The sequence below is a fragment of the Ceratotherium simum genome, chromosome 9 (genome assembly GCF_057802395.1).
Source record: "Ceratotherium simum simum isolate JZ-2026a chromosome 9, ASM5780239v1, whole genome shotgun sequence".
Lineage (NCBI taxonomy): Eukaryota > Metazoa > Chordata > Mammalia > Perissodactyla > Rhinocerotidae > Ceratotherium > Ceratotherium simum.
The window spans coordinates 51,499,776-51,518,486 of NC_141908.1; the positions used below are offsets into that span (position 1 = coordinate 51,499,776).

At 35.3% G+C, this 18,711-nt stretch overlaps 1 protein-coding gene across 2 annotated transcripts in view; it reads right to left on the minus strand.

The window, feature by feature from the left end:
- The window catches only part of SLC25A12 (solute carrier family 25 member 12), an 88,905-nt gene that overhangs the window by 50,998 nt on the left and 19,196 nt on the right, over positions 1-18,711 (minus strand). The window contains exons 1-3 of one of the 2 annotated variants that reach the window (XM_087435393.1): positions 8,912-8,980; positions 4,229-4,332; positions 596-735 (exon numbers count right to left, since the gene is read on the minus strand). In XM_087435393.1, coding sequence (XP_087291519.1) covers positions 596-735; positions 4,229-4,280 — 192 coding nt within the window. In that variant the 5' untranslated portion in view covers positions 4,281-4,332; positions 8,912-8,980. Of the gene's footprint in view, positions 1-595; positions 736-4,228; positions 4,333-8,911; positions 9,028-18,711 lie in introns of those variants that run through there. The other variant, XM_004428191.3, reaches the window with a different exon arrangement.

The following is an 18,711-nucleotide window of genomic DNA, read 5'->3' on the forward strand; positions in this document are numbered from 1 at the left end:
CTGAAAGAAAGAGTTTAAGGAAGTTCCCCTGAGAGTGGGAAATGAGAAATGGGGGTGAAATGCTACAGGGGATTGCTATTTTTTTGTAATAAACTTAATAAAAGTAAAAGGGAAGGAAGTCGAGGAGGAATGGTATATATTTACACCAGTTATGAAAACCAGCGAGCCCTGGTGGTCTGGTGGTTAAGATTCGGTACTCTCACCACTGCAGCATGGGTTCGTTTCCCAGTCAGGGAACCATACTACCCATCTGTCGGTTGTCATACTGTGGTGGCTACATACTGTTGTGTTGCTGAGACCTATGCCACCAGTATTTCAAACACCAGCAGGGTCACCCATGGTGGACAAAGTTCAGCAGAGCTTCCAGACTAAGATAGAGTAGGAAGAAGGACCTGGCCACCTACTTTGGAAAAAACTGGCTATGAGAACCTTATGGATAGCAGCAGAGCATTGTCTGACCTAGTACCAGAAAGCGAGAGGATGGCGAAAAGACTGGGCAGGGTTCAGTTCTGCCGTACAAGGAGTCAGAGGGTCACCAGGAGTCAGAATTGACTTTGACAGCGCTAACAACAATAAAAATGAAAACTAAGCTCACCTGGAGAAACTGTGTGAACTCTGTGTAGTTAAGATGCTTCTTCCGATTATGCCCAAAATGCAGTCGGATAAATTCACAGTCCCAGTTAAAAGGGATATGATGATGAATAATAGTCTGTCCAAAAATTTCTTTGACATTTTCTTAAAAGGGAAAACAAAACAAAAAAATTATATCTGGAATAAGTAGTTTAGTCCACTGCAATGTTCCTACAGAAAGAAATTAAGAGAAATTTTAAAAGTCAATATTATCTGCTTCTGTTAAGATTAGCTGCAAATTTTTTTGTGCCCAGAAACCCATGCACAGGAACACAATTGATACAAAATATAATTTTACACTTAAGATTGTGTACCATTACATATAAGGCCATGAGATTCTTAATTTCTCTTGATTTAGTTTTAATTAGGAAGTGATTTATATCTTGCACTATAAATGGTTGCTACTTTGCATTCCAGTATAAAATCAATAGTGTTTTCCCGGTTCCTCAAGGAGTCGAATTAAGCCCTTTATCAGAAGCATGAATACCTAAATTACAGTATAATGCAATATTTGTCATACCAAGTATGGTTTGATTGAGGCTTGATTATTACATTCACACTAGCCTGAATATGTCTATTGAAGATAGGTATAAGAAATACTACCAAAAGCATATCATTAGCTCAGCAGCAAGCACCTTATTAAAAGCTTCTGATATTGTCAAAAATATGGTCTTGACACAAAGCTTCAAAATCCCCATAAAAACCATGATTATTAGTCTCAACTATTAAAATATTTTAAGATAAGTGAAATTAGTGATTCACTTTTAAATAAAGAAGGACTAAACACGGTGTACTAACTTTTAGATAGGAACCAGTCACACTGTGTAATATACAACCAAAACCCTCTGACAGCTGGTCTTCATGCACTAACAATGTCATTCATTTTCTTCCACAGTTCTACGCTTACAATAAAAGTCAATTCACAAATGACTGGTACTTTAACAAGCATAGACTGGATAGACTAATTTAGAAGCTCATGCCAAAAAAAAAAAAAAAAAAATTAACAAAGTTAAGAAAGCAGGAAGCCTGTTTTACCGATGTCTTAAGAACAAAATTATTTTCAAATTTAAGCCAATTATATTAGTGAAAGGGTTTTACCATTGATAGCTATCAATTATACTAGAGAATTAGTAAACAGAAGTTGAATGTTTTAGAATCTCCAACTATGCTACTTTCTCTAATTTCTGCAAATTCTGTGAATTAGATACAGATCTCATATTGTAAATGGTTTAATGGATTCCCTTTAGTTTTATATACCTTTTTTTCTTGATAAAAGCATTGCTATGGGGGAGGATGCATGTGAGTGTGTATACGTGTGTCTGTGTGTGTGTGTGTAAGAATCCTAATCTAGAAATCCTACAGTCTGGACTCAGTATAACAGCTCTGAACAGGTCACAGCAATCAGTAAGTTGGAAGAAGGCTTTGGATGTCACTGGGGAGATGGGATTCTCATCTTTTCTTTTAAATGGAATGTAGCATTTATTTCTTGCTTAAGTAGCAACAGTATTTCAGAATTTTCAAATCATGTCAAATTATTTTCACCTCCCATAAACACAAATTAAATATATATGGGTTTTTGTTTCTAAAAGCAAAGAATTAACTCAATATCAATTCATGAGATGCTAGCTTCTAACCAACACAAAAGAGTGCCCTTAAATCTATATGAAACTTCAACAAGTTGTAAAATATGTTAAAGTTTACAAGAAAATTAAAATTATAAGGGATGCAAAACATATTTAGAGCTAAAATATTATGGCAGATCAGCAAGCATTTTTTAAGATCCTCCTAATTAATTAGCTGCTTCTATTTCCAAGTTAATTAATTTGATTTCTTATTTTTAAGGTCTAACAAATAAAGTGTTAAACTAAGGAAATATGAAGAAATTAATGGAAAGTAGAATAGGATAACTTAAATTACTATATATATTTAATTTAAGTAATTATTTATTAAATTATTTATTAAATTAAGTAATTAATTATTAAAAGGAATAAGTTAATTAAGATAACCTTCATTGTAAAGGTCACAACTCCCAAAACTCAACTATTTGATAAGAAATATACATATTGCTACCTAGATAAGTTTTATATAATGGTGGAATAAAACTGAATTCCCTCTATATGATCAGAAAATATCAGAATCTCCAGTGTGAAACTATATCAAATAAAGTCAAAGATTCAAAAACTTTCAAACTATGAAAGTTTAATTATCAATGAAAATTGTTTTCTATTATCACAAAAAAGATATTTATAAACCAAAATTATAATGTGTAATTTACATTCACAGAAATAGCTCTATAATAAAAACTGTAACTGAAATCCTATTTTGTAAACTTCCTAGCAACCTCTAAATAAGATCTTAGAATATCTTTGAAACAATTAAAATGATGGCCTAAATTACGCATAATAATATCCCTAAATATTGAGGTATCATTTTCCATAAGTATTTGTTTGAAGGTTTCCTACTTCTCTCAAAGTGGTCACCTGACAGCTTTGTATATGGTTTTATTATGACCATTATTATGTGCTGTGGTTTATTGATTACCCCCAGACACTTTCAATTATTTTAGCCATGTCACAGGCTACAACTATAGTTATTAGGACTAACAAAACTTCAAACCTACTTTGGCACCTCTTGATGTACCCCACTTCCCTTCTGTTGTTATTTACACTACAAATTGCCTACAGATAATTCAGGAAGCTTACAGAAATAATTTGTGCAATTATTGTCTTGAAGTCCAATTCATAATTACCACTTTATTTTTACCAGGATATGCTTATCAAAGAAAAAGTTATACAAAAGCTGCAGAACTGGAGAGCTTATCCTTGTGTGAGGCAATAGCTCAAACAGCTGATGTTCTTCCTACCATACCCGGTTTCATCAGATTTTGCACAACATGAAAAGGAACACCAATAATCTTAAACATATCCCATACGTTTAACTGAAACTACATAGCAAGTTTTCCCCCCAGAGAGAATCCCGTCTTTCCAGTGGCAAACAAGGGTCTTTAGCTTTAAATAGCACTCCCCGGAGTGCTATTTTAGTGGCCACAGTTCTGGCCTGGATGAAAGGGATATGACAGTCACATCTTATTGGCAGCAAGATCATGATCTAGTGTTTTATAGTAGGTTGGCATTGCTAAGGGAAATAGGAATCCATTTGTTTTCTGACATACAGAAACCAAAAGACCACTTTTTCACTTCCTGCAGAGCATGGGCTTATGAAAGAGATGGTTTATAATTCCTTTGAAGAGGGAACTGGGGCCAGATACAAAAGTAGCCTGTCATTATGTTCTCTTTGCTCAAAGGAGAGGAGTACAATGATTTGTCAGGAAGGCAGGTAATGGTGACAACTGTGATTAAGTAAAAATGTTCACAGACGTACAACATTAGTCAGTTTAGCTGTATCAGTCACTTATGATGATTGGACTAGATGAAATACACATTGAAGCATATATATTATGTAAATATGTCTTAACAGAGGTTTTAATTTCCCCAGCAGCCCACACTGTGTCTCCCCATCTCATCCACCCTCATCCCTCCCCTGGTCCTTATGGGAGCTTCCTACAGGTCTCGTTCACCTTTCTGCAGTACAAAATTACCTCTGACCGGGGCTGGCACTCTTCTCCAAGACTGCCGCCATGCCTGTTCCATGAATGAGCCTGGAAGGAGCTGCTGTACCAACGGTGTGGCCAGAGAACTCCTCCTGTAGGTATACAAGCCATCAGCCCTGTGACACAGCCCACCTACCATCAGCCCAATGACATCCTGATTCCAAGGATTCCAGCCCAGCAGGAGCCACTGCTTCCAACTTATAGGCTTGAGAGCAAACATTTTTATTGTCAGGGGAAAAAACTCCTCAATAGCTCAGTTTCACCTGCACAGTTCTTAAAGTGAAGTCAGAGAGGCTTTTAGAAGGACTCCCATCATGAACAATGAATATCCTTGTGTATAACTGAACAAAAACAATGGCGAGACTTGTGGAAGTAAAGAGTTTTTCAATGAAGGAAAACTTGGGGGGAAAGAAGAGGAACAACTAAGAGACCAAAAAAGAAAACAAAGGAAAACAAACAACAACAACAAAAAGATCAACAACAGGAACTTGCAGAGGAAGTCCCAACCAACATAGCATGTTGACTCAGGCCCAGACTTCCAGGTGGGTATTAGTTTCCTGGGGGGCCTCTGTTTTTCTGAGGAAAAGTATTCTATTAACCCTTTACCTACCTCCAGAAGGGACTACTGTACAATTAGTTAACAAAGTGGTCCTGCTGCCAAGGATATGTAAAGGTCCATTTCTCAGGAAAGATGAGTTTACATTTAAAGAACATCTATTACTATAGAAGCTAAATGCTTCAACAGTCTATCACCAAATAGCATAAAAACTAATAACACCATGTCCCTTTTTTTACCTCAAACTCTAAGCTACTCTCGTAGTCTTGAGTATTAAAATGACCTTCTCTGCAATATCTGAAAGGAATCTCAAAAATTCTTCCTGATTTAATTTGAATGCCCAGGTGAAGCTCTAATTCTTACCAGAGTAAACTAAGTATTTATTACCATTAGAATTTTATAATTTTCCATATCTATAGCTTTGTTTCCACTGAGAAAGGTACAACATTTTTCACATCTACACTTCCATCTCCTGAACCTTTTAATAATAGCAATGGTTATGCCTAAATCACCCCAATCTCTTCTTCTGTTTAGGGAAACAGAGTCTATTTTAGAGGCACAAATGGAATACATTTTTATTTGCTGTACATATTGATGGTCAAACACAGTATAAAATCAAAAGGAATGCCTGCTTTTTAAGGGTTCTACAGTCAGCGGCTGAAGATGTGCCCTTGGAAAAGTTCACTTTGGAGAGTTCCCATTCCTAGGCAAACACTTTGGAACACAATGTTGATGAGATTTTAATAGAAAACTTAGAATGTATAACATGTTTTATATTCACTTAGTTAATGGATAAGGGTTTGGGTTTTGTTTTGTTTTTATTTTTTAGAATGATTACATCTTTGTTAAAGCAAGAGGCTTTTATTTTTTTAATCTGAGACACATGCATGGCAGATATTGACAACACAATGTAGTATAACTGGTTATTTAGCTTACCTTAACCTAATTCTATTTAGCAGAATATCCAGTATACCAGTGGATAATAGTGAGACTCAGGCAAGTTTATACTGTATCTAGCACACACCAGTCATGCAAGGGCCTCTACAAGGCTCATGCCACCAGGCAGTAACAGATACACAAGCCATTAAGTAATTATCCACAGCATGCATTAGAAGTTTTATTAAAGGAACATCAAAGAGGAAACAATTAACTAATGGCTCTATTCACTCCTTTAAAAACTCCAGAATCCTCTCCTGAGCTTGCACATTCTGAAATGGATTACCAAGGTCTCAATGGTAAGTCCTCTCCTCCAGAGTAGAGGCATCCCTAACAATAAAAAAAAAACTTGTCCAGCACTCAAGTAAATGTTGTTCAATATTGCTATTTATATAAATACTTGTAAAGATCCACACAATTTAAGTATATAATTTGATGCATATAAAAAGCATATCTAAAAAAACAAAAGCATAGATGAGAACAATAGATACAAGTACACAGATAACATCATCATCATAGTCCACAAGAGATACCAATGACATAATAGTCTTTCCCCACCCTATTACACTTTGTATCCAATATTCTCTCCCACCTTTCTCTCCTGATGTACACAAGAGAAAATTACACCTTAAATAAGCTCCAAACTAGAAAACATAAGGCCATTTGGTGAAAAAGATTTAGAGTTAGAATGGATCTAAAATTTCCTTTTACCTAAACAAATGTCTATAAATACATAAGCACAATTCATTTTATTAAGTGGGTACAAACATGAAAACTGACCTTTATCACAGATCCAAAATCCTATAAAAATAAACTCCAAGTTAATTATTTCCTTATGCTGAAATTCTGTAGTCTTGAATATGGCCTGAAATGAGTGAGTCTTAGAAATCTTATTAAATTGCATTTGTAACAGTTTCAATATTTTTCCTCTTTTCTTAAGAATATAAAATTAAACCTTCCTTCATTATGATTCTTTTCATTTTAGCTAAGAAAATTTATCTAAAAATGGATCCTCAAAACTAAGGAGGCAGGGCAGAAAGGGGAAATAGTCAAGGTCCTAGGAAATAGGCAAGCACCATCAAGAGAACCATCCAGCTGGGCAGGGACCCCAGGAACAATGTTGAAAGTGGGGCCGGCTTTATCTTATTCAGTAAGAATTGTCCTGTCTTTAGATTATGGAGCAGAAGAATGAAAGCAGGATTCTGAAGGATTTACATGTTATTCAGTTCATACCAGGTGCTTTAAAAACTAAAACTGATTTGTTTTGCTTTCAATTCTAATTCTATTTGCTTGAAATTCTAACTCATAAATCATAGTCTGAGGGAAAAACAAAAGATCTATGAAATGCTCAAGTTGGGGTTTAACTACAAGCTTTCATTTGCATGAAATAATAAGGTGTGTATAAACCACTCAGCTACTTCCTACACTCATTTTAATCTACTAATCAACAATGGCATGAGTCTCTATTGTTAGTCTGTTTGGTGAACTGACTTGAGGAACTTACTTCTAAAAATAGAAATTGGGAAAAGCAATCAAATGGAGGAGACACCATGATACCAGGGTAGGAGGGACAAAATAAATTAAACTTTGGTTTTGGGAAATCTAATTCTTAAACACTGGACACATGATAGAAGCACAGGTATACAGTTACTAATGCAGATATTTGTATCAAGTTATTTCCCAAGCATTTCTGCACCACATTTGGAGGTGAGATGTGAGCAATTGAAACTAAAAAATGCAGCATTATGAGGAGTAAAGAATTAATGTTGAATGATGCAATGATAAAAGTTTTATGCTTTAAACTATAGAATCTAGGTTTTTCTGAGAAAAGTCAACATTCTTTAGAAGGCAGAATGGCCAGAGCTTGCTCCAAAGCAGGGAGAATGACAAGATATACACAGAAACCTATAGAGCTCTGAATAGGTATTTATTTGGGAAAACCTTCTTATACAGAAGACAACTGGGTCAATGGGCAGAAGGAAGGAAACAATCAATGCCAAGCTAGAAAATGTGCCCACTAAGAGCCTAGCAAAGGCACCACTGGTCCTTCCAAATACCTGTACTCTCTCATCATTCTTACCATGGCAATGATACTTTTTCCTTTGGGTTTAACTAAAAGATATTTGTTTTATAACAAACACTACAGTGAATAAATATGTAGCGCTGTGACTCAGGGAAAGCCTGATTTTTAAGAGTTTCTCTACCACATATTGATGCCGATTCACACCATAAAAGGGGCTCAAGTTCAGACTTACAAGACAAAAAAGTTCTGGAGATCCGTTTCACAACAATGCGAAATACTCAACACTACCGAATTGTACACTTAAAAATGGTTAAGATGGTAAGGTTTATGTTATGTGTTGTTTTACCACAATAAAAAAAAATCCAAATATAAAAAAGGGAGGAGGGCTCAAGGTCCTTGAAAACACTACATTGTTTTTAATGACAAGCCTGTTGCAGGAAAAATTAGCTGATACTTTTACTAAACATAAACTAATTTCTACAAATAAGCATCTTTAAAAACTAATACATGGCTATAAATAGAAATCCTAGTTTATATGCTTGTGAGACATGACAATGTGCTAGATTACATGCCTACTGAAGGATTTAAATCAATTTCTACATCCAACTCAGACGGTAATTTTAATATTCTAGCCTTGTTTCCTAAAGCCAAAAATCTAAAACGGGGGTTCAGAGAATGCTAACCATTCTTGCCTTAACTCCCTCCTTTAGTTCCATTCTTGGTGTTAAAATGACATAGCGGCAATTTTCCAAAGATGCTACAGAGAAGCTCTGAACTCTACTCAAAAATCCCTTAAAGAATGAGATTATTACTCCACATTGTTCACAGTCTATTTCCTAAAGAATTTTGCCCAGGCTGGCCCAGAACAATAAAATTTTACACTACCTATTTTAGGAATGTGAAAGTGTCAGTGACTCAATGAGCTGAAGCAACAGCATTCCTAGATTCCTTCATTTTTTCCAATAGTCTAATGCTTTGAAGAAAATAAAACCGTTTTAATTTTATCTGTGTAAATCCTTTTAGGAAATTAATACTTTACTTATTGATGAGCTCTTAAATAAGAAGCAATCTATATGCAGTTGCTAGATTTACCAATTAAAGACTGGACCAGCCTCACTAACTTCACTTATCACTTAGAATCTTTTTTTCTCCTTACCAAATGTCACCTCTCCATTTCCACTCTTGTCAAACAATTGGAAAGCCACTATGAACATGGAATCTGGAGCACATAAAACAGATTCAAATGCCAAAAACTCTTGATAGGAGATCAACCTGGAATAAAATATAAAATGTTATTGGCTGGTAAAGAAAGCGAAAACATCAGGCACTTAACCTGTCTTTACTGTATGAACTGTAGCTCAGGGTAACCAAATAATTGATGAAGGGAAGTTCTTCTTTATAGAGGTATTCCAGATAATAAAGAAAGAAAGAAGGAATGACAGAATTAGAATATTACCCTTTGGTAAACCCATAACAAATTAATGGATCTGGGCAATAATCAATAGCCCCTCACATCAAAAAGAGAGAGAACAAGATCAAAAATAATTAAACCTGAATCTGATCAAGTCTCTGAATCAGAGTTTCTCAACCTTGGCACTCAACAGTGCCATTTTAAGCTAGATAATTCATTGTTGTGAGGGCCTCCTGTGCATTGTATTAAGTTTAGCAGCATCTCTGGCCTCTACCCACTAGATGCCAATAGCACCTACCACGTTGAGAACCACTGCTCTAGTTGTAATCAACAATTTACAGAAAATTAAAAGGACAAAGGAACACAGTAAACATCACCACAGAAACACAATCAGCAAAAATGCAGTCTGTAGGAAACCGTAGGGCAAACATTCTATCGTTGCAAAAAAAACACAACTTGTAAAGATATGGAGCAGGGGCCAGCCCCATGGCTTGGTGGTTGAGTGCGCGCGCTCCGCTGCTGGCGGCCCGGGGTTCGGATCCCAGGCGCGCACCGACGCACCGCTTCTCCGGCCATGCTGAGGCCGCGTCCCACATACAGCAACTAGAAGGATGTACAGCTATGACATACAACTATCTACTGGGACTTTGGGGAATAAAATAAATAAATGAAAATTACAAAGATATGGAGCAGAACCTCATTAAAGACATAAGAGATATAGCAATTAAATACAAGACAGATCTTATTTGGATTCTGATTCAAACAAAGTAAAAGAACAATTTTTTTTAATTTATAAGAAAATCAGGAAATGGAAATACTGATATAACACAAATACTTGATGATATTAAGAAATCAATGTTAGTGTTCTTGAGGAGGTTTGTTTTGCTTTGGGCAATTTTTCTTATCTTTTAGAGATACACACTGAGACTTTTACAGATGAAATATGTCATCTAGAATTTGCTTCAAAATAATCCAGGGGATGAAAGAATGGGTAGAGGAGTAAATGAAACTTACTTTATAATTACTTTAATAATTATTAAAAGTGGGTGATGAATTCACTACACTATTCTCTGTTTTATATATGTTTGAAACATCAATAATAAAAATTTTTAAAGGAAACTTCAAAACAAAAAGGGGAAAATTAAAGCTTATTGAGTCCTATTATACCCAGGGTTGTGAAATTAGCCAGTGGCCAAAATTACCTTCACTGACCTTATGGAGCTGTCATATGCTAGTTTAGAGTCATCTTCCATAGCAAGCTTGCTACAAAGATTCCATACCATGTTGCTGCTATTGGTAAGCGACTAGTATCCAAATAACAACATTATAAAAATCTGTTTGTATATATATAAATATAACGTATTATATATATATATATATAAATATAACATATTATATATATATATATAAATATAACGTATTATATATATATATATATTTATATTTATATATTAGTAGTAGGGTTGCCTTTTATTTTCAAATGGCCTGGTTTGGACAATACATTTACAGTCACCCTATCTAAAGGAACAGACCTAATCCTTAATGTGGCTTCTAGACTCACAGGATTGGACCTTTACACATCTCCTCGTTGCTCTCTGCACTCCAGCCTACTCATTCTCAGATCCTAGAATGATCCATCCTCCTTCTGCTCAGGGATATCACTCAGCAATTCATTTTCCTTGGAATGATCCCACCATGTTCAAACTTTTGCTCATTTAATTGGCACCCAATATTTATATAGCTCAGCTCAAATATCACTTCCTCAAGAGAACCATCTCAGAGTCCCCAGATGACTTCACATCCTCTTTATACCCTTACGGCAGCACACTGTATTTTTTTAGTGCCCCTTGCAAAATTCTTATTAAAATAATTATGTACCTCATTGTTTAAAGTCTAATTCCCCACCAGAAGGTAGGCTTGTCACAATGCACAGGCTTGATTCAGGGTAGGAACTCATAAATATTCTAGAACAAACTCAATTTAGGATATACAACTTTTTAGAGAGACATGTTTCTTAACACAGTATTAGGAAAACGATATTTTACATTTCATTTTATGCCCCCATTCATCTAAGACATATTTTACATTCAAAGCTACATTTTCTATTACTTAAAACACTTTGAAATATGTTTAAATGACACAAGTTACATTATATCCAAAGCAATGATGTATACTATGCCTTTGCCCTTTATCCAAGGAAAGGCTTTTGTGGTGGTGTTATTCAGGGCACTGAAGACTATGCCCCCACTATGCCCACGCTGAAGAATTCTTGGTGAAATTAGGAACTTCAGTGCCTAAGGAATCCTGGGAGGAATAATCCAATAATCAAAACTGTTTATCAGGCCACATGTCATAATACACCTTATACACTGGTGTACTACTAAAAGATATAGTAAAACTCAAAAGTGTGGTTATCATTACACAAATTTTAGGGTAGTAAAAACAAATGAAGCTGTAACATATCAGGTATCATCATGACCATCCACAAACTCCTAAAAAGCAGTGAGTAATATGTGGTTTTAAGCTCTGAACAAAACTAAAGCTGAATGGCATGGTATGGTCTGAAAAGTATGAGAACGTATAACACAAATTGAGCAGCAATCTAGGGGAGGAGTTAGAGAAGACCTTCACTTTCTACATTATATATTTCTGAAATGTTTGAAATTTTTATAATGAAGAATTAGCATTATTTCTTCTGATTATAAGAATAATTTTAAAAATAAAAAGTAGTTAGGCTGATTATGGGTAAAAATTAAAAAAAAAAACCATCATAACATTTTGGTTTTTCCAAAACAAGTCTCAGGAATTAGACATCAAAAATACAACTACCCTGAAATACAGAATATGTAGCTTTAAAACACATTTCATGCTCAGTAGTAATACTTTCTGTATTTACGAGAAGAGGTCAAAGCCTTCCTCCTTAGCTAGCAAAGGTCATAAACGATCAGCTGGCAGACTGAATTTGGCCCACACATATGTTTTCTTTGGCATGCACAGGATTATTTTTTTAGTTACATTAGTTGTCAACATTAAGAAATTAAAAGATTTCACATAAATATCCAGTTTTCTGGTTTTTCTAGATAAACTGCAAGCTTGGGCAACAGGTTTCTGGTCCAAGTAACACCAGCCCCCTGGAGCCAAGCAGAAGTTGCCTCCTTCAGAAGGACCAGGGGCTCATCAGTTATCTACACCCTGCCCCTGAGGATTTGAGACTCTTGTTGCATAGGTTTCCAACTAAGCAGCCCTTCGTTTAAAATATAAAGTCTATGGATTTTATTAAATATCTACATTTTTTCTATCAGTATACTTAAAATGGCAAATCCTATATTCACGCAACTTTAGATCCAAAAGGATCTTTAAAAAGTCCAAAGAAGTGATCTGCTTCAAGACATCCAGGAACTCAGTGGGCCTACTCAAAGACTTGCAAATCCTGCCTTCACTTTAGTGTACACCTCTCTGCCCCCCACCCCAAATTTAAAGTTATAGTTGAAAAATAGAACGGGCATCTGGCATCTATAGTAGGCAGACAATTATTAGAAGGTATTGGGGGACTACTCTGCCAACTCTCAATACTCAGCGTTACCTTTGTCATATAGAGTAATTTATTTAAAGAAAGAAAAGTCAATTAAGAAACACAAAAGTATCAGCAACTTAAAAATGTCACTTCATATTATTCAGCCTTAAAAATGAATGAAATTCTGATACATGCTGCAACATCGATAAATCTTGAAAATATTTGCTAAGTGAAATAAGTCAGACACAGAAGGACAAATATTATACTATTCCACTTATATGAAGGACCAAGAATAGTCAAATTCATAGAGACAGAAAGTAGAAAAGTGGTTACCAGCAACTGAATGTTGGCAGAGAATGGGGACTCACTGTTTAATGGGTATGGAGTTTCAGTTTGGGAAGATGAAAAAGTACTGGAGATGGATAGTGGTGATGGTAGTACAACAATGTGAATGTACTTAATACCACTGAACTATACCCTTAAAAATGGTTAAAATGGCAAATTTTATGTTATATATATTTTAATACAATAAAAAAAAATGCGTCACCTGAGGTTACCCAAGTGTGCGCCATTTGTCAAAACTCAGCAAATATACCTTTAAGATTTATATTTTTCACTGCGTATAAATTTTACATCCAAAGAATAAAACTCAAAACAAATATTAAAATCCAGTTAATAATATGCATGCTAAAATATTTAAGGTGAAGTTTATCAATGTCTGCAATTTACTTTGAAATGTCTTTTTGTAAACAAGCTTATTTTGTAAAAAAATAAGATGGATTGATGCAAAGATAGAGGGACAGATACATAGAAAGGAAGTATAGAAAGATGTTAACGGTAGGATCCATATAGTGGGCATATGGGTGTTCACTGTAAAATTCTTTCAACTTTTCTGAATGTTTGGAAATTTTCATAAAATATTTGGAGGAAATATGCCACTCAGTCTCTCTGATGTGCTCCTTACCTACTTTTAGCCCACAGGCATTTTATACCACATTATAATGTAATAATACTTTTCATAAAGCAAGAAATAGTCTGCTTATCTGCTAACATAAAGCAAACACGTTCCAGAATAGTTTGTAAAGCTCTTTTTTCTTTATCTTGTCATGGATTCCCCTATTGCTAGAAGGACCTGATCAAGACTTTAGCAGAACAAATGCAAACTATAAGCCACTAACTGTGGAGTGAATAAACCATTGCTTAGTTTATGTTTTAATAGTTTGTCTTCTTTTGAGGATGAGGGGACACCTTCACTTTTTACCATATCTGCTGTTTGACTTTTTACAAAGAACATGTATTCATTTTATAACTTTGAAATAATATATTTTATGAATTTGATGTGTTTTTTAAATTTTTTACAAAGTTCCTTTTTAATTTACTGAATGGAAACTAATAAAATTTCAAAATATTAATATATTAATTTTGTAATTTTAAAATAGCCAAGATATCTGCATAAAAAGTTTTTCTATAAGCATATAGAATATTAAAGGAAAACACTTGTGAAAAAGTAAAAGAGAGGAAAACTATAGTTTTCCACATAATAGGAGAATAGAGCCTGCAGATGAAATTCTGACTAGAGCTAAACATAGAAACTACAGTTCTAGAAGTTAGTTTCAAACAAGCAACTGTCTAAATATTTTAGATTAGATCACACAATAATAGTCCCCGAGATCTGCATTTAATGCATAAAATCATTGTGCTTTTCATTATATTACCAGAACTTCAAAGTTTAAGCCACAATCTCACAAATAATACTTGGTTAATGGCTTTTACTTTTAGACAGCCCATCATGCTATTTATACCCTATAATGCTGCTTCTACATGGCTTTCCACAACAAGCACCTGCATCAAAACAGTCCTGTTTCTATATACTAATAACGAGCTAGCAGAAAGAGAAGTCAAGAATATAATCCCATTTACAATCGCAACAAAAAGAATAAAATATCTAGGAATAAATTTAACCAAGGAGGTGAAAGACCTGCAAACAGAAAACTATAAGACATTATTGAAAAAAATTGGAGAAAGCATAAAGAAATGGAAAGATACTCCATGCTCATGGATTAGAAGAATTAACATGGTTAAAATGTCCATACTACCTAAAGCAATCTACAAATTCAATGCAACCCCAATCAGAATCCCCATGATGTTCTTCACAGAACTAGAACAAAGAATCCTAAAATTTATATGGAACAACAAAAGGCTCCTAATAGCCAAAACAACCCTCAGAAAAAAAGAAAAAAGCTGGAAGCATCACAATCTTGGACTTCAAAGCATACTACAAAGCTATAGCAATCAAAACAGCATGGTACTGGCACAAAAACAGACATACAGATCAAGGGAACAGAATTGGAAGCCAAGAAATAAAACCACACATCTATGGACAGCTAATCTTGAACAAAGGAGTCAAGAACATACAATGGAGGGGCCGGCCTGGTGGCGCAAGCGGTTAAGTGCGCGCGCTCTGCTGCGGCGGCCCGGGGTTCGCTGGTTCGGATCCCGGGCGTGCACCGACGCACTGCTTGGCGAGCCATGCTGTGGCGGCGTCCCATATAAAGTGGAGGAAGATGGGCACGGATGTTAGCCCAGGGCCGTCTTCCTCAGCAAAAAAAGAGGAGGATTGGCGGATGTTAGCACAGGGCTGATCTCCTCACAAAAAAAAAAAAAAAAAAAAAAAAAAGAACATACAATGGAGAAAGCAAAGTCTCTTCAATAAATGGTGCTGGGAAAACTGGACAGCCACATGCAAAAGAATGAAAGTAAACCATTATCTTACACCATACACAAAAATTAACTCAAAATGAATTAAAGACTTGAATGTAAAACCTGAAACCATAAAACTCCTAGAAGAAAATATAGGCAGTACACTCTTTCACGTCGGTCTTAGAAGGATCTTTTCGAATACCATGTCTACTCAGACAAGCAAAACAAAAGAAAAAATAAACAAGTGGGACTTTGTCAGACTAAAGAGCTTCTGCAAGGCAAAGGAAACCAGGAACAAAACAAAAAGACAACTCACCAACTGGGAGAAAATATTTGCAAATCATATATCCAACAAGGGATTAATCTCCAAAATATATAAAGAACTCACACAACTCAACAACAACAACAACAAAATAACCAGATCAAAAAATGGGGAGAGAATATAACAGGCATTTCTCCAAAGAAGATATATAGATGACAACAGGTACATGAAAAGATGTTCAATATCACTAATCATCAGGGAAATGCAAACCAAAACGACACCAAGAGATCACTTTACACCCGTTAGAATGGCTATAATCACCAAGACAAAAAATAACAAATGTTGGAGAGGATGTGGAGAAAAGGGAACCCTCATACACTGCTGGTGGGAATGCAAATCCGTGCAGCCACTATGGAAAGCAGTATGGACATTTCTCAAAAAATTAAAAATAGAAATACCATGTGACCCAGCTATCCCACTACTGGGTATTTATCCAAAGAACATGAAATCAACAATTCAAAGAGACTTATGCACCCCTATGTTCATTGCAGCATTATTCATAATAGCCAAGAGTTGGAAGCCATCTAACTGTCCATAAACCAATGAATGGACACAGAAGATGTGGCATACATATAGACAATGGAATTATACTCAGCCATACAAAAAAGATGAAATCTTGCCATTTGTGACAACATGGATGGACCTTGAGGGTATTATGCTAAGTGAAATAAGTCAGATGGAGAAAGATAATTACCTTTAGACTTCCCTCAAGGTGCAAAATAAACAAACACATAGATATGGAGACCAGATTGGTGGTTACCAGGGGGAAGGGGGTGGGGGGAGGGCAAAAGGAGTAAATGGACACATACGTATGGTGATGAATGGCAATTAGACTTTTTTGGTGGTGAACATGATGCAGTCTACAGAGAAGTCAAAATATAATGATGTACCTCTGAAATTCATGTTATAAACCAATGTGACTTCAATAAAAAAAATTTTTTAAGCATTAAACAACTTTAACAATGATACTTAACCTTTTTGAAGTCATAGACCCTTTTGAAAAAATGGGATTTCTCCCCAGAAAAATGCAGATACAAATCCATTCATTTTGCTTTGTGTTTTAGCAGGTTCAGGAGCCTCTGAAGACCATCCATGAATAGGTCATGAATCACTGTGTTTCTAGAAACTTCCTCCTTTCTCTGCTTTTAGAAATAATCTATATGTTTCATAAACTTGTTTATAATTTTTATGACCTAACTCTATGAATCAGATTTCCTACCCAATCCTAATCTGACTCATTCCAAAGAGAGAGAAAAAAGGGAAGTTTAAGAAGTTTTTAAAATTTGAAATAGAACACATTTACCTTTTAAAAAGAGGAAGAGTTTTGTGCTTTTTTAAAAGTAAACACTATTCAACATCATTAGATTCTTTACTAGCCAAAATTCATCTTTGATCTATTCTACTTGGGCAACTTAAACCCTTGATTCCACTTGACCACACTTTAACAATGCAACTGAGTCTGGGAGAACTGCATGAAGCTTCAAAAAAGACACACTACTGAGATAGACCAGAGCAGATGGTCACAAAAAAGGAAGCATCTGAAAAGATATGGATCTGAGACTCTGAAAGCAGGTCTGAGATCAAATTAATGACAATAAATACTTTGATAGTTTCTAAAAGAGCTAAATGTAAATGTTACCTTTAATAAATTAGAAGTTGTTCTGATTAAATATAATTAATTTTCATATGCCTTACGGTCTAATCACTATTGAGAGACCCAATGGCTGAATGGTCTACAGTAACTTATCAGCTGATTTTACTTTTTTAGAGACTAGACACAAAATGTATACAAGTTCCCCAAGATCTGCCACTGATAAATCAAATAAAATCTTTCTAAGATATAAAATACTCATAGTAAATTTCATGCACTGTGCTAGATTCTGTGGGAAAATATAAATTTATACAACACCAACCCTAGACTCAAAGAACTTAGATACCAACATTTCCACTTTAACTATTACAATAGCCTCCTAAACGCATTCCACTGCATGCAAGTCTTGTCCTACTCCAACCCATCATTTTTATAAAATCTGATCCCATTTGCAGTAATGGAAATAACTTTTAAAGATTCCATATTGCCTAGTTTTTCAAAGTTTTTCACACAAACAGCTCTACAGGTAGGAGAAAGAACCTGGGCCATTGAAGGCCTGGGGATGTAGCTTGGAACTCACAAAGCACTCAAATTTTTCTTTATAATGCATGCAAATATTCCATTCACTCTATAACACAGTCATTTTTGATTTTAATATAAAAATGGTGTGCTTTCCCCCCTGATTTGAGTAAACGGGCACTCTAGTAAGATGCTTTTTGTTACTTCTGTGACTGCACAAACCCATACACTGCCAGGCTAAAAATACCTCCAAGATGGAGAGTCAGGGGCCTACAGGACACAGTCAAAGCTTAGCATATAAGGTGCCCAGCTCCACTCCAACCACAACTTAAACAGCAACAAAGCAACACCATAGCCACACCAAAAGTACCTGTAACACAACCTTCCCACTGTCGCTCCCCAAAACACACACACACACAGACGTACACAGCTCCATGATGTTCCATGCCAGAGCTGTTCCCTTTCCTGGAATTCTCCTCCCAACTTGTCCAACTAACAGCAAGATCCTATTCATCTTGCCAGATTTCACTCAAGCATCACCTCTTCTATGATACTGTCCTGACTGCTCAAAACAGAGTTAACCATGCTTTCTTGGGTGTCCTATGTACCTTTTGTATACATCTATTTTAGCACCTTAATCCTGAAGTATTACTTCTTTTTCTTTGTTTACTCATCCTCCTTCTCACTAGGCCATGAGCTGCTTCTTAAGACCAGGAACTCCATTTTATTCATGTTTGTATTTCTAAGGCCCAACAGTGCCTGGCAAATGGTGGTGGTTCTATAAATGTTTGTCAAATAAATGAGTAGACAGATAAATGAATAAATAAATACCACTCTCTAAATTCTTCCCTGATTTATTTTTCCTCATAGCACTTTACAAGGAGGTTACAATTTACTTT